Raw genomic sequence first — 14,826 nt, 5'->3', positions numbered from 1 at the left:
GAGATCTCCATAACAGGCACACACAGCGACGCGTGTTATTTAATCAACATGGATTTCTAAGTGATTGAATTCCAGGAGAAATATATTCCACGTTTGCTAACAGCGTGTTCTCTCAGAGCTTTCTCCCAATTAGTCGCTGTGACATTTTCAAAACAAATCATCACCTTCATACCAAACTGTAGAGGGAAACTTGCCAGGCCTGACAAATGCCCGTCTAGTTTGTTAGTTTGTGAATATCTCCTCTGTGCCATACAGTCGGTTGCAGTGTCGGGAATTAGATGTCTTCAAGGGAGTGTGGAGCAGTGGATTAAATCTCTATTTAGAGCTGGTGATTGCCAGAAATGGAAGGTCCTCTAGAACTGATCAACAAACAAGGCTTCAGCATCCTCCGGCCATATACAAGACCCCCCCCCCTAAGTCTTTCCTTTCCATATTCTCTGCTGGGGTATGTCTGCCCTGTATGCCTCACACTCCCCTCTTTTCCTTTCATCTTCTTGTGAAAATTCATTAGGTACTGTATGCATGTCTTCCAGGCTTCAAAGGACGTTGATAAAACACTGCATGCACAACCTTAATCAGCTTGATCCACTTGATGTAGAGCTGAAGTGAGGTGGGTCTATATCTCTCTCACGCTCGCGTCTTCCTTCTTTCTCTCTCTCTCTCGATATGCTTTCAGGCTGTTTGCTTTCTTAAATGAATGTAATGGTACAAACGGAGGATAAATTGCCTTTCTGTGCGCTCCATCTCATCACATCCATCCCACAGGGCCCTTTCCAAAGTGGTAGGTTAAAAACAAAAGAGAGAAAAAAAAAAGAAGAAGAAGAAAAAAAAAGAATGAAAGCAGACCAGGAAAATAATTCACTTGCCTTGCCTGGGAGATACTCATTGCTATCTGTGTGGAAACCCCTGCGATAAGGCTGATGTGCATTTGGTGCATTAGGCCTCCTGCACTATCGCCGCTGCACAGAGCGGGCTGGGAGAAAAGGGCAAAAGTCTGTGCGCAAATGTGTGTCTTTGTGTTGGAGCTGTCCCCTCATTTGTAACCTATCTACAGATATTACGTGGGGCTTTTCCAAAGCCATACAGGGACTGAAACGTCTAAAAAGCTGTGTGCACAGATTGTCCTGTGGGTACAGCTAGCTGAGCGCCTTGAGGATTCACCCGAGGACTCATCCATTTCATCCTCAGTGCTCTTAACAATACCTAACATTCCAGATTAAGGAACAGGGAATACGCCTTACAATTACTGAGGCACTAATATCAAAGCTACACACAGACACTCAGGGAAAAGAATGGAAAACTCACAAGGATTTTTTCTCAGAGACTAAATGCTTCCAAGGCTCTGGGACTCAAACTGGACTGACAAAAAGAAACCAAACACAGTTATGTGACTAACTGCTTTAACAGCAAGTCAGTAAAGCGTAATTCGTTACAGCTAATGTATGTGTCTCATTAAAGCAAAACTGTTCCTTGATGCTAGACATATCAATCCGACTCCCTCGGGGACACGAAGAAAATGTTATTAGCGGCTCACGAGCCGTTATTAAAGCCTTAACGCCGTTACAAGGGTCGTAAAAGATTCATTTGTTTACCAATGAATTATTGAGAGGTAGGATTTAATCAAAGCTACAGATGTTGCAGTCAGAAAGTGTTGTTAATCTCGCTTTGATTGCGTCTAAATGAAAATATAGACTATAAAAATCACAGAGACTGATTGCAGATTGTAGAGTTAATTACAGTCGCCAAAATAAGAGAGCAAACAATAAAAAAGTGATTACTTCAGACTGATTCAGCGATCATTGTGGGGTGGGGGGGCTTTGCCGTTCAATGAGAACTTACTCTTCATCTGCATTACTGTAATAGAGTCATCCAGCGGTCCATTCAGACATTACAGCACGTAACACAACTGAAGATTGTGCATCTGTGTTGGAATGTGACTGTTGTGGTTTCTCATCTGAAGACAATGACAGGGGTAATAAGGAATGATTGGGAGGATAACAGCTCCACTGCCCTGTGGTTATGAACCGACTTGGTGGGGGGGTCTCAACGTTTCCCACCTTAAAAGTCAACATCTTTGAGCAGAATCACGAGGCGATGATGGGGGGATGCTCAGAAAATGTTCCTTTGAGATGAAAAGCCTGACCTTTTTATCAGCAGCAGAAAATGCATTAGCAGCCTCATAATTCAATTTCACGACCATGCAAAGTGGAGGATTTGACTGAGTTTCAGTGCGGCGAGAGCGAGGAGAAAAACACGGCGCTGAGTGTTTCTTTGGGTTGTTTTCCTCTCTTCGCTGCTTGCTTGCCAAACTCTGCAGAGCTGCTGAGTTGCAGAGGACTTCAAGGGCTTTGCACAGCTGAGCGCCGTGAGCTCCGTATCGTTTCTCCACCCGCTGTCGCTGCCACCGCCACCGCCACCGCCACCACCACCACCTCTTCTTCTGTGTCTCCCTGACTCTGTCTTGCCCGTGCTCTAAGAGGCTTTAGAAAGTCAACTGGGTAATGGGAGCAGCAGTCAATCAAATTGCACTCTCAAAGGTGATGCTTTGTTTCACGCCCGCTTCCCAAAAACCCCGTGGAGCCTGGCACCTGTCAGGTTGTCGTTCTGAAACGCGGAATCCAGTCCCAGTCACCCAAACCACCCGGTCCCTTGGTAGATGGAAGGGTTGACTTGTCAACCGCCTGTCAAGAAATGAGGTCACTCCATTTTGCTAGGTCTTACCTTTTTTTTTTTTAATAAGGTGAAACGAAACAAACTTAAAAGGAAACGCTGTTCGGGTGTTTATGTCTGCCTCACTCTCATGTAAGCTCTGTAACAGAGCAAGTGCAATTTACTCTGTGTGCAGTGTGACAAATGATATTTACCTTTACTTTATATAAGGCGTTAACAAAACTGAACATAAATAAATCCCAGCTGTCTATTGGTGCCCTTCAGTTTTACTGAGTCTGACAACATTGTCAAAACAGCACTGGAGCTGCCAGTTCTAATAACATGGAGGTAAGTCATAAATTTTCAAATGAGCTCTTGTTGTACCGTGATCTCACGGAGGAACAGTAAAACTTGATACGACAGCACGGGCGGGATCTCTGGACGCCCACACCGACCAGGGGTCCTCGTATCTCTAAGGGTTTTATAGGCTCAGGTCTGACTCATTCCAGCTTTACAGTCACAGTGACCTTCCTATTAGAGCTCCATTACCAAAGGTCTATTAGAGAGAGGGGAGCATACCCAGGCTATTTTTCCAGCTGTGGCCTCGTCTTATGAACTGTAGTAGATAAACAAGTATGTAGCTTTGTTAGCTGCGCAGAGTCACGGGTGAATTAAGGCATTAAATGAAAGCACTTGTATGTAAAAACAAGAAGTAAAAGTGAGTCACAGATGCAAAACCAAAATCTACAGAAAACAGGATCTGATCTGCAAGCAGCTGGACCCCACCTCCTCTGAAAAGGACCACCGCCCAAAACCAAACCAAAGGGCTACTAAGCAGCTCTGCTTAGTTTACTGAAGCTAAAGAAAGATTTTCCATCTAATTAAACGTATTTTGCTGTAATGAGTGTTTCTTCTCCATTCACCTCTTTTGAATCTTTGTGTATTTATACACCACTTTTTCTCGTCTCCCTCCACTCACCTCCAACAGATTGCAGTGGATAGCCACCCCTCCCTGAACCTGGTTCTGCTGAAGGTTTCTTCCTGTTAATAGGGAGTTCTTCGTTCCCTTTGTCACCGAGTGCTTGCTCTTGGGCATGTGCTCTCAGATTGTTGGGGTTTTCTCTGTACTACTGTAGGGTCTTTACATTGCAAGAGCCTTGAGGCCTGTTGTTTTGATTGTGTATAGCACACAATCAAAACAACTGAATGGAACTGAATTTGATTAACGAAAGTTCTGAGATGATGTTAAACAGACAAGTGGGAACTTCGACTCCTGGACGCATGAGGATTGTTTCAAAGCTACGCAAATGAGTGAAGGAAGAAAGAAAACTAATCGGCTAAGGCAGGTTCATATATAAGTTCTCTGTCTCTGTTGAGTATTTAATATGTTTTGTTTTGTAGGCTTTATTTTGATTGGCACATATGGTCTTAGCTAATATTAACCAAATTCTCTTTTCTTGGTTCCTGACAAGATTTATGCAACCGTGCCCTGCTTCTAGTGATCATATGAAAATCAGGAGTTCTGACATTGTATCAATCACATATAATATTATTTACTTGCCGGTATTTATTTGCTGGTCACAAATAAACTGCTTGTTTTAAAATGTTCTTATGCAACATGCATTTTTGGCATGACATGCAATAAATGTGTTTACTTTTTAGACAGTGTATACTGTTGCACACTACAGATGCTTTTTGTTATGAAGTGCACAGGGTCATGTGGTAGAAATTGATCAGGTTAAAAGGCAATGACACGTTTTTTTATATAGCAGTTCTAACCGCAGACCTCAACTCTGTCAGAGTATCACTCAAACAACCGAGTAAAACAGGATCCTTAATCTGTCGCTTTGATCACAGTGTGTTTCTCCTGGGCCTCCTCAGAAGGAAGTAACAGTATCCAGGTCAGGGTTAAATGCTGCTCATTCTTCTCTTTCATACTGAAAACTGACATCCGCGAATGAGCCGAGCTCAATGAACAATATTCAACTTTTCTTTCCTTTTTTTTTTCTTCGCCTCATACACGAACTTCATGTCATCGCTGCAGATGCTCCAAAATAAGAAGCAAGTGTCAGGATTAAAAAGTGAAGAAAGAAAGTGTAAGTCATATAACTGCAAGGTAAATCAAAAGTTCTCACTCCAATCTCGCTGCCTCGATACATGGATTAGTCAGAAATGATTGTAAATTCTGTTGTGTCTGCGCCCTATTCTTGACAATGAAAGTTCCATTAAGTTTAATTTAGAAATGCAAATTACTGTTTATGTTTGTTATGATAGACAAGTGACAGGAGTCTTGAAATGCAGATGTGTTGCTAGCTCTTTTTTTTCTTTCAAATTGCAAATAGAAAGCCTCTGAGCGAAATAAGAACCAGAGAATATTATTATTCTCAAAGGCAGAAAGGCAAATATTACATGCATTCAAGCTTTGGCTGGAATACACAAGATATGCAAAGCAGCGAGAGGTGCAAAACACAAACGCGCTGTTGAACATGGAGTGCACATTTCCAATCAATTCACAACATTTGCGACGCCTAATCCCATCCCTACATAGAAGAAAATCCATACTGTGCTATCAGTACTCAAGGCTCAGACCCCAAACTTACTGTAAGCTTGGATTTATGATTAACATGCACCACTATGTAGGCATTAGATGCTGAGAGAAACATGTAAAGATGTGTCCGAAACACAGCTATAACAAGAGAAAGGAAGAAGAAAAGACAGAAGAGTTGACAATCAGACCCATCATACAGGGAGACTGTTGCTTTCTCCGAGATGATCAATAAGCAGATTGATGGTTAAATGTCCTTTTCTGGCAGTTAAGTCGTTCACATGGTTGTCTCACACTAAGGCTTTCACACTGTATCCCTGCACAGAGCGTCTCGAGTGCATCACTGACCAGCATGTTGTGATCTGACTACACACAGCTGCTGAAAACCAATCAAACATTCTTTATTCACCATCAGTTCCTCCATAAGAAGTTTGCAGTTGCTATGACTACAAAAACACTACCTGTAGAAACGTGCAGACATGACCTTGACTTTAAAAATATGAATCAGTGGCTTTTATCCATACCTATGGATGTTTTGGTAAATGGATTAATTCAGCGATCACAGGAAACAGACAACTTCATCATCTCTACTGACAGAGGATCTTCCTCCTTAAACACATAGACACACACAGGGAGTTGGTTCAGCCTCCTCCAACACTAAAAGCTGATTTAGCTGCAACTCTTGGTTGAGCCTATGACGTAACCTAGGCGAGCAACGATGCTTGTGCTTTGTGCTTTGTGCTTTCTTGTTAACTACCTTGTGGTCGTGTCCCAGTGTTTTATATGCAGTGCTAGCCACCAGAGGATCAAATAAAATGCTGGGATTTCTGGGTTTTTTCCCCTCCCGAGATGCCACCCTTTGTTGCAGTCAGACTTTTTCCAGTTTTTTTTTTTACTTCTGTGTACATTCCTTCACATCTATTCTGAAACTATCCACTTGTGAGCTACGACAATTCTCTCTAATAATTGATCCCATTGATCCATTCAAAAAAACGCAGTGCAAAAGTAGCCTGAAACACACAGGAGGAATGTAACATACTCACAGTAGTTGCAGGATGTGTTAAGGCTACGTCTAGTTACATTTCCATGATATGCCATAGTGATTTGTGATTACGTTGGATCCCCAGTTAACACATACGTCCTCTGTTAACACATACGTGCCTAGAAGTGAAAGGTCACGTGCCCCCAAGTGACAGCTGTCAATCACAGGATGTGGGAATTATCCAGCGCCCTAAGGTTATGGGAGACCATGAGAATAGCAGGCTCCTAATGTGACCACACTGACTGGTGAGAATTCTCGATTGCTAAACACACAGTACAACTGAGCTGAAAAACGAGCATTTTTTTGAGCTGGCAAACTATATTTAACCACTTTTATTTACAATGAATTTCACAGGGGGGTTTACTGCGTGCTTTGTCCCACAAGGCCTTCTCTTCTTTAAATTTAAAAAATAAACAGAAAAGAAAGAAAGAAAAGCACTCTACTTTTGAATCACAGCAACAAATTAAAACACACACACACACACGATGGGAGGGCAACACTGGCTTCACACTGGATTTTTGGCACCTATTAAAAGAGTAATATCAAACATGGCATTGTCTTCACATCAAATATTTATATTAAAGCAGACTTCCCTCCTTTGTCTAGAAAGCCGGTATAATGTGCCTGTCTGGAAAGGGATGTGAGAAGTCATGGAGTATTACCTGTGATCCAAGAGTAATGGAAAGAAAAAAAAGTGCAACTGCTTGATGTGGAATTGTAACACATGGAGAATTACTGATAATCTGCTGTTATTCTTTCACCTAGGTGCTTGCACGGGAGGAATGTCTTGTGGGACGGAGCGTGCAGTGAAACCTCGTGTGAAATCCATTGTTTTTCTGCAAAGTACAAGTCACCCACGACAAGTAGAAGCGAACAAATACAATCACATTACTGTGTATAAATTATAGATGAGGTGTAAAGCAACTACACTGATGCAAAGGCGCAATGCTAGTTAGTGTCGTTTGAATGAACAAGAAAGGTATGGAGTTAAAAAAAGCACTGCTTTTTGGGGCATCCTTTACCTGTCTGGAGCTGCGGGGCGTCCATTGCGAGGCTTGTTGACCTGGGCGTACAGCGCCTCCAGGGGAGGACCGTTGTCTTGAAGGTTCAGGGAAGGAGGATGCGGGTTCAGAGGACTCTGGGGGAGATGGTAGGGGTGGCTGTAGGGGTCTATGGTGCTGCTGTCTATTGACGAGCACAGCGATCCAATGCCGGCGTAAGTGTGGTCCTCGTCTGAGCTGAAGGTGCGGCTGACGACATCTTGGATCTCTGCGTACTCTCTCTCTTTTGCCTGCTTCTCACGGAGTTCCCGCGTCTTGGCCTGTATTCTGTCAGGAACACAATGAAGGGAAAATGTCAGGCAGGAGTTCTGAATTAGTGTGCACAAACGCAACAAAAAAAAAGCCAGATTAATGGTATAATATTTTAAGGATTTAGTAGTTTTGAGTTATCTTAAAAGGTTATTTCGAGATATGCAAATAATGATTAATTCTGCTTCTGAAGCTGAAATGTATCATACATATATAATAAGGAAGTAATGAGATAAAGCAACGCAGCTTACAGCAAACATTCACATATTGATCATATATAAGGAGGAGATTCTCAGAGGTAAACCTCTAACGTGGCTTTCTTCTCTCGGCCCTCTAACAAAATAAGGTAGGAGGGAAACTGTTAGGCCTCATCTACGTCCTTCCTGCCCCTTCCTTCCCCTCCATGTGGCTGCTCTCCGCAGGATCACTTCCACAGAGCAGCCCCTTTCACGGGGCTTTCCTGTGTCAGAGAGGGGTTCCATGTGAATGCCCGTCTGTCTGCAACTAACAAGGCTCAGTCAGGGTGCTGCACGGGAGGGAGGAGAGCTTGCTTTGTGGGAGAAGAGGGATGTACAGTGAGGCGAAGAGAGGAAAAGGGGTGAGGACAGCAGGAGGAGGAGGAAGGAGGGGGGGCACCTCCCACTGTGGCGACCCTGGCAGCAGCCTCTGCACTGCTCACTGGTTCCAGATGTTGTATGTGCTGCAGGGTAACTCGCTCATCCACACACGCACGGACACAAGCACGCTGTCTCCCACCCGTGCTACATCTCCCTCTTACCTCAGGTCATAACCGACCTCTGATCCCCAACTGCGGCTCCTCGCAGATGATTGGCAGGTTTTTTGAAAGGAACTAGAACCCCCACACCCCCCACAGAAGTCTCCATCTCATGTGTGTGTATTTTAATAACAGTAATCACATTTCAAACAATCACCATTTTTCAGTGCTGGATTAACCCAATTCCCTCTTCCAACCCGTAGACCGCCTTGTTTATTTTTAGCTGTCCAAAATCCCATTTTCTCAGCATTATCTGCAGAATGAGATTTTGATGGAGTCCTGATGCAATGTTGCATGATGTGCAGTCATCTATAAAGCCCCGAAGCTAGTTTGGTGTATTTTTGCATGGCTCTGTACGAGGTAAACAATGGAAATGATCGGCTTAGCTGTGTGTAGTTGTCAGAAAGTCCAACAAGGGGGGGAAAGAAAAAAAAGACACTAAATCCCAGAAGCCTTTTCACCTGCCATCTGGCTAAAGTGATGTCAGATCTCTGCCAGGAAGGACCAGACAATGATGTTACCACAGGTTCACGGAAGTCCACTGGGATCTCAAGACCCTCTGGCATTTTATGGACTAATCAGATTCATAAAAACGGCAATATTGACATTTGGGATGAGATAATGGCCGGGGCTAGACTGGCGACATCAAGCTAAAAGAGAGAGACTTCTCCTCCAGGCCTCAGGAGTCCGGCATGGATAAGGCTAATAGGTGCATTTCAATAAGACGATCTTAACAAGCAAAAAACTGCAAAATTATGAGTCATGCTGCTGCCGCCACTGGCTTTATTACATCTGCATCCCTTCTGTGTTGTAACTTTTAGTTACTTTTATGTAATAAAAATGTGTTCCAAAAAAAAAAAGGCTTTCATTTCAGCATATCTAATGCTTAATTTTTCATGAGCAAAGCCACGGCTCGTCTGGTTGTAGAAAAGATTTGTTTGCGTGTTTTAGGAGAAAACATATCAGCAATCCAAACCTGTTGCTCTGCTGTCAAAGCAAGACTAATCTTTTGGATGTCAGACAGAAAAAGGCTGGGTTGTGACGCGGTGTTGAGTTTTCATCTGTGGCCAGGTGGCAGCGGCTTTTCTCTGTGCCAAGCTGAGATTTGAAACGTGACTACTGGAAATGTAGCAGATGTAAAATGTGCGTTAATATACATTTTGAATTATGAACTTTAAACACACTGATGTGTCTCCAGTTTCTGCTGCTGCAGTGTCATCCAGCACTGCAAAAACACTCAAATACTTCAACAACTACTTGATGGAATAACATCAAAAAATGTTGGGAAATATTTGCAAAACCAGGAGAATGAACCGGAACGAGACACTGACAGGCGTGTGTGTGTGTGTGTGCGCATGCGTGTGTTTGAAATTTGAAGCTTCGAGTGAAATGTCTTACGCAAACCTCTTTTACCATAGAGACATCCCACAACACAATATTATCACAATACTTCACCACGATGTGACATTACAGCGACATTTTGTGATATGCTGAGTATTGTGCTAACATATATTGTGATTTATTGCTTTTTTCCCCAACAGCAAATTATGTCTTCGAGATTAAACTTTGTCAGTATGTGTTTGATCCAATAAAAGAAAATTATCTCACTTCAGTTTTATTTTTTTGCTACAAAATGAGATTGTCAAGCACATTTACAGTTCTATAGGAATATCACTGAAAACAATCAGCTGACAGCCGGTGCATGTATATATGTCGGGATGTATGTATGCACGTGTGTATGTGTGGAAGAGCATGTCCTCTTTTAGGATTTTCTGATTTGGATGTTTGTCAGCGAACATTTTCTCGGGTGGTGGTGGATGAGATGAGCCCTTTTGTTTGTAACATTCCCGGATATTATTATTTTAATGTATTTAGTAAAGTATCCATATATTGCGTCTGTATCAATAGATGCATGGTGATATTTTATCGATATCCTTGTATCGATAAAATATCACCATGCAAAATACAATATTTTCCCCCAACGCTATTACAGCGGAGCCATTTTGACATGATATATTAGAAATACACAGCTGTTACTAATCACACTAATTGAGGCTCTGTACTAAACAAAACAGAACCTCCTGCAATGAGGAACACCTGTGTTTATTTATATTTCATGCAAAATGGCTGAAAACACAATTCTCAATCTACAGTCGCAAAAACCTTTAACTTTCCAGGCAAAACCATCACAGACGCATCAGAGGACTTCCATTGGTACTCAAAACCGAACAAGTCTCAAATAATTCAACCCATTAGTGTAAAAATAAGCATTCGTCACACAGTACGTGAAAAAGTTTCATTTCTGTAAAAACTCCAAAATATGGAGTAGAAACAAGAGCGAAGAACACAACTCCTGTGCTGTAGTTGTTATCTGTAAACTCTTCTCGTGAATTATCATTCCATCTACAAGAACGTGGTGTACAATACTGCAGCTGCTCAAATGGCATCTATAAATACTCTTCTAGATTGTTCTCTTCCCTCCTGTGTTTCTCAGATTGCTTCCATCTATTGTTGGTGTCAAACCTGAACAAGTGTGAACAACTCTGAGCTGCTGTGTTCATGAAATTGCGCTAATCTACGCTTAGTTGCGGTAAACGTCTGCCGACTGCAGAAGTACAAAAACTGGCTTTTTGTAACTCATGACATAGAGACTATTTGCTCAGAGTATAGCTGAGCAATTCAAAAAATAACTGCAATAAAGGTCACATAAAGGTCAGGGAGCCATCGTGGTGCAAGTCGAAAGCTGAACAAGTCTTGATATAACCACAACCACAGGAAACTGTGTTGGAATTTAGAAGCCGTTTTTCTGCTCTCTAATATGCTCATTAGCCCCGAAACCTCACACACCTGCTAACTGCATTCTTTGTGGGCAACCTGTGACTGCTGCTCCACTTCCAGGTCCTCTCATTCCCCCTGCCTTCTCCTCAGAGGCCACCCCTGCACTGCACCGTATATACTCCATTAGCCAATTAATGGCCCGGCATGTTAACACTGAGGAAAGTGCTGCCCACACTAAACACATTATTACTATCACATTATTACAGCCCCAATTACCAGGCCATCTCCTCTCGTCTCCTCTTTCCACATACTACATTTTTATAGTTGGCACGCCAAGGACACGATTCAAGCTCTACTTCTCCGGCTGGATTTTTATTCCGAGCATACTGTTGAAACTAAAGAAGAAGCGACAATTTGCCCATCCCAGGAGTGCCTCTGTATTTTTGTACCTCTTAAATTAAATGCGATGCCTGCTTACTTCATAACGGTGGAGTGGAAAGGCATTTCCTGCTGGTGAACAGACAGTCTAGACAGTCTAATGCGGGGAGGCTTTCAGGGCAGTTAAAGTTCAGCCCCTAATCCACTGACTGACCGTGTCTTCAGCAAAATTATGTGTCAGCCAGATGACGCCGCTCTCCCTTTAACATTTCAGCTTTCTCTCTGTTATTCTCCTTGTCAAACCGCATGCTCGCGCCAACTAAAGCTGGATTTGTAATGACGCCGTTACTATTAGCTGAACAGCGAGAAAAGAGGGCCGCGTGAAGCAATTACTTGAACTCTTCGTGTCGCTGGAGGAGAGTCCTGGTGTGAACTGGTGGCAACATGTCAGCTCGAGTCCTTTCTCTCCCAAGCTGAGTGAATCTCATTGTTAATCCTGCACTTGCTGTTGTTTGGACCAACAAAGCGAGCAGACTCCTTCTCCATATGTTTGTCAATCTTTAATCTACCCCAAAGGACACAAGGAGGAGATGGGAAGAGGCGGCGGCGGTGGTGCTGGTGGTGGGGGGCGTCTTTACTCTCCTACATTCATTTTGAAGTCAGCACGCTTGGAAGTTTCGAAACCATGCCTCTTCAATATGCATTGTTACCACGGCGGATGAAACAGAATGTATTTGCTATCTTACTTTCGCATCCAGCCGACTTGAATAGATTATTTTTTTTCAATACTCCCTCATCAAAAACGTGTTCTATTATTCTGAAGTGCAGACGGAGTGCAGCATACATCTGAATCTAATCAAAGCGCGGTAAGTGACTCTGCTCGCAGCTGCCTGCGCAGAAGCGCAAAGCTCTGATAGCGCAGCTTTTCTGTTGACACTTGGCCCGCGACATAGTAGCGCAATCACAGAGATAATTGTTCGAGTTCCGCGGTCCTGATTCGCAGCGCTAATAATCGGATTAACTTGCTGTAGGTATCAATATAATTACAAAAGTAATCACCCATCCCAATCAACCCGGTTGGAGCTTCCTTTGAACTCGTTATGCAAATGAGACTCGAATAGGATACTGAAATAATTAGGTGGTTCGACAAAATGGAACAATATCACTGGTACTGTGATCACTGGGAAGGAAAAGAAGAACTTTAAAGTCTAGGATCTTCATTCAGTGGGACAAAGTATCTTTAAGCTGAGCAAAATTATAAAAAGACTTTTCATTTGTTAAATAAAAGACTTGGATTTGCCGTTTGCTGTCAGAAGTGAATTGTGCTGACTACTTCAGAAGCGCGGGTCAGGTTTTTGTTTGGTGAGACTCAGCAGGAAGTGTAACAACAAACAACAGGAAGCAGGTCATTGTCCAGGAAAGGAAAAAAAAGAAGAGGAAAGAAAAAAGAGAGATAGTTTCTGCTGTGTTGTGGGGAGCAGGAACAAGGAGAGTGGCGCTGGAGTGCTGGCTGCTGATTAGAAGCCATGCGGAGCCAAGCAGATAAGAGAGAATGGACATCATAATCAGCAGCTGCAGAGAAAGACAGACGACAATGGAGTTGAGTCCAAGAGAAAAATGAAGGAAGACCATTGTCAGGTTGGCTTTGTGCACTTCCCACACTTTGGCCAAGGAAACATAGTTTCGGGGCGAACATGTGCAGCGATAACACAGAGACTGATAGAAGCTCCATCAGCACCACCACAACCATGCTTCTTTCTCTGTCACGCCTCGCTCCCCCACAGCTGTCTCCATGAATGAGAACCACAGACGCCCGGGATCCAATCAGAGTGCTGGGTATTTTCACGGTCCTCTCCATAGGAGCCAATCAGATAGAGCTGTCTTAGGCGCTGTCCAGTGGCTCAAAAAAACAAAGCAAAAAAGAATAATGGCCGCCTCTGCTGAGCTGAACATGGATTTATATCAGCCGGACCACAGGTTATAATGATGGGACATGAAGCAGCCAATCACACAGATTTTTTTTTGCAAAACAAATCCTGCTCTTCATCAAGTGGGTCCGGCGCACTGTGCTCTAGTAATGGAGTCTAAATTTTATGTACTCTCTTCTCCATCATTTTCAGTCTATAAGTGGCTGACAAGATATCAATGAAGGAGAACGGCTTTATGCAAAATAAATGGATTGTATCAGCGAGGAAGCACGGGCCAAGAATACACTGCATGAATCACATCAAGGTCAGAGTTTTAAATATACGACCATGGCTACCTTATTGCAGGGTAAAAAGGGGACAGGCTTTATGAATTAATCTGTTTCACCTCTCCAATGACTCCTATTTTGAATCACTAAAAGCCCCTGTCACAACTGTCTGCTCCAATTAATGACAGCGAATGTCAGCTGAGCTGGGAGTCTGGCCGCGGCCCATCCCGGGTCGCGGTGACGTGCTGTGCCGGTTGACGATTGCCAGCTTGGGAAGCCCGGTGAGTTCTGATCCATAATTTCATAAAAGCCCTCTGGAACGCCGCGTCTCGGTGTCAGCAGAGCAATCAATCACAGCACGAGCTGTACACGTTAGAGCTACGACAATCAAATGTAGCACCTCAGGAGTGTAATACAGTAGCGCTACCAGAAAATACAAGAAGTAATGGATTTCTGAGCCGTCACCCTGCTGAACCCCGGTGCTTTGAATATTGACTTGGCTCCGTGGCAGGTTGGTTTATTATTGCCCACCACAATTTCCCTCAGGATCCCCTTTCCATTAACTGAGGGACAATCCTGGTCTGGCTGAGTGATGGGATTTGGGAACAGGTACAAAAGGAAAGAATTAGGCTGCTCTCCTGCAGAGGAAGCAGGGCTGGGAGCGCACACATGCAGAACGGACACAAACAAGATGGGGAATGAGGATGTACGGCGAGACAAAGCGGCGGAGAAAGAACGTCAGCTGTGAAAGACGAGATTTAAATAACGTGGACGCGTTTGGATGGAGGTGCGGGAGTGCATGTGCTCCACATATCTCGTGCCCACTGTGTCTGTGTCGATTCTGCTGCTTAGCATGACAGCTCTCTGGGAGCTGCTCAAAGAAGAAAGATCTGGATGGACCACCAGAGCCACCAGTCTCCAGGGCACGCTGATGGAAATGTGTTGGGCCACCAGCCAGAGGGGGGTCATACCCTCAATGGAGAGAGGACCTTCGTTGCAACTTATAGGTGAATACCAGCAAGAAATGCATTACAGCTTTTTGAGCAAGGCCTCCAGATGTTCCTTTCAGCTGAGAAGAGGGCCCTTTGTGACATTTGTATGTGTGTGTGTGTGTGTGTGTGTGTGTGTGTGTGTGTGTGTGTGTGTGTGTGTGTG

The 14,826-nt window shown here is 43.6% G+C and overlaps 1 protein-coding gene across 2 annotated transcripts in view; it reads right to left on the bottom strand.

Moving 5' to 3' along the window:
* Nucleotides 1-14,826, bottom strand: part of LOC102299546 (partitioning defective 3 homolog) — a 308,415-nt gene that overhangs the window by 69,676 nt on the left and 223,913 nt on the right. For both annotated transcript variants that reach the window (XM_042219256.1, XM_042219257.1), the window contains exon 20: nt 7,259-7,564. In XM_042219256.1, coding sequence (XP_042075190.1) covers nt 7,259-7,564 — 306 coding nt within the window. The remainder of the gene's footprint in view (nt 1-7,258; nt 7,565-14,826) is intronic.

This window comes from Haplochromis burtoni, unplaced genomic scaffold (assembly GCF_018398535.1).
Source record: "Haplochromis burtoni strain Fernald_Lab_line unplaced genomic scaffold, NCSU_Asbu1 Contig_30, whole genome shotgun sequence".
In the NCBI taxonomy this organism is placed as follows: domain Eukaryota; kingdom Metazoa; phylum Chordata; class Actinopteri; order Cichliformes; family Cichlidae; genus Haplochromis; species Haplochromis burtoni.
The sequence above is the reverse complement of the archived record's forward strand: the minus strand, read 5'-3'. Positions and strand labels throughout refer to the sequence as shown.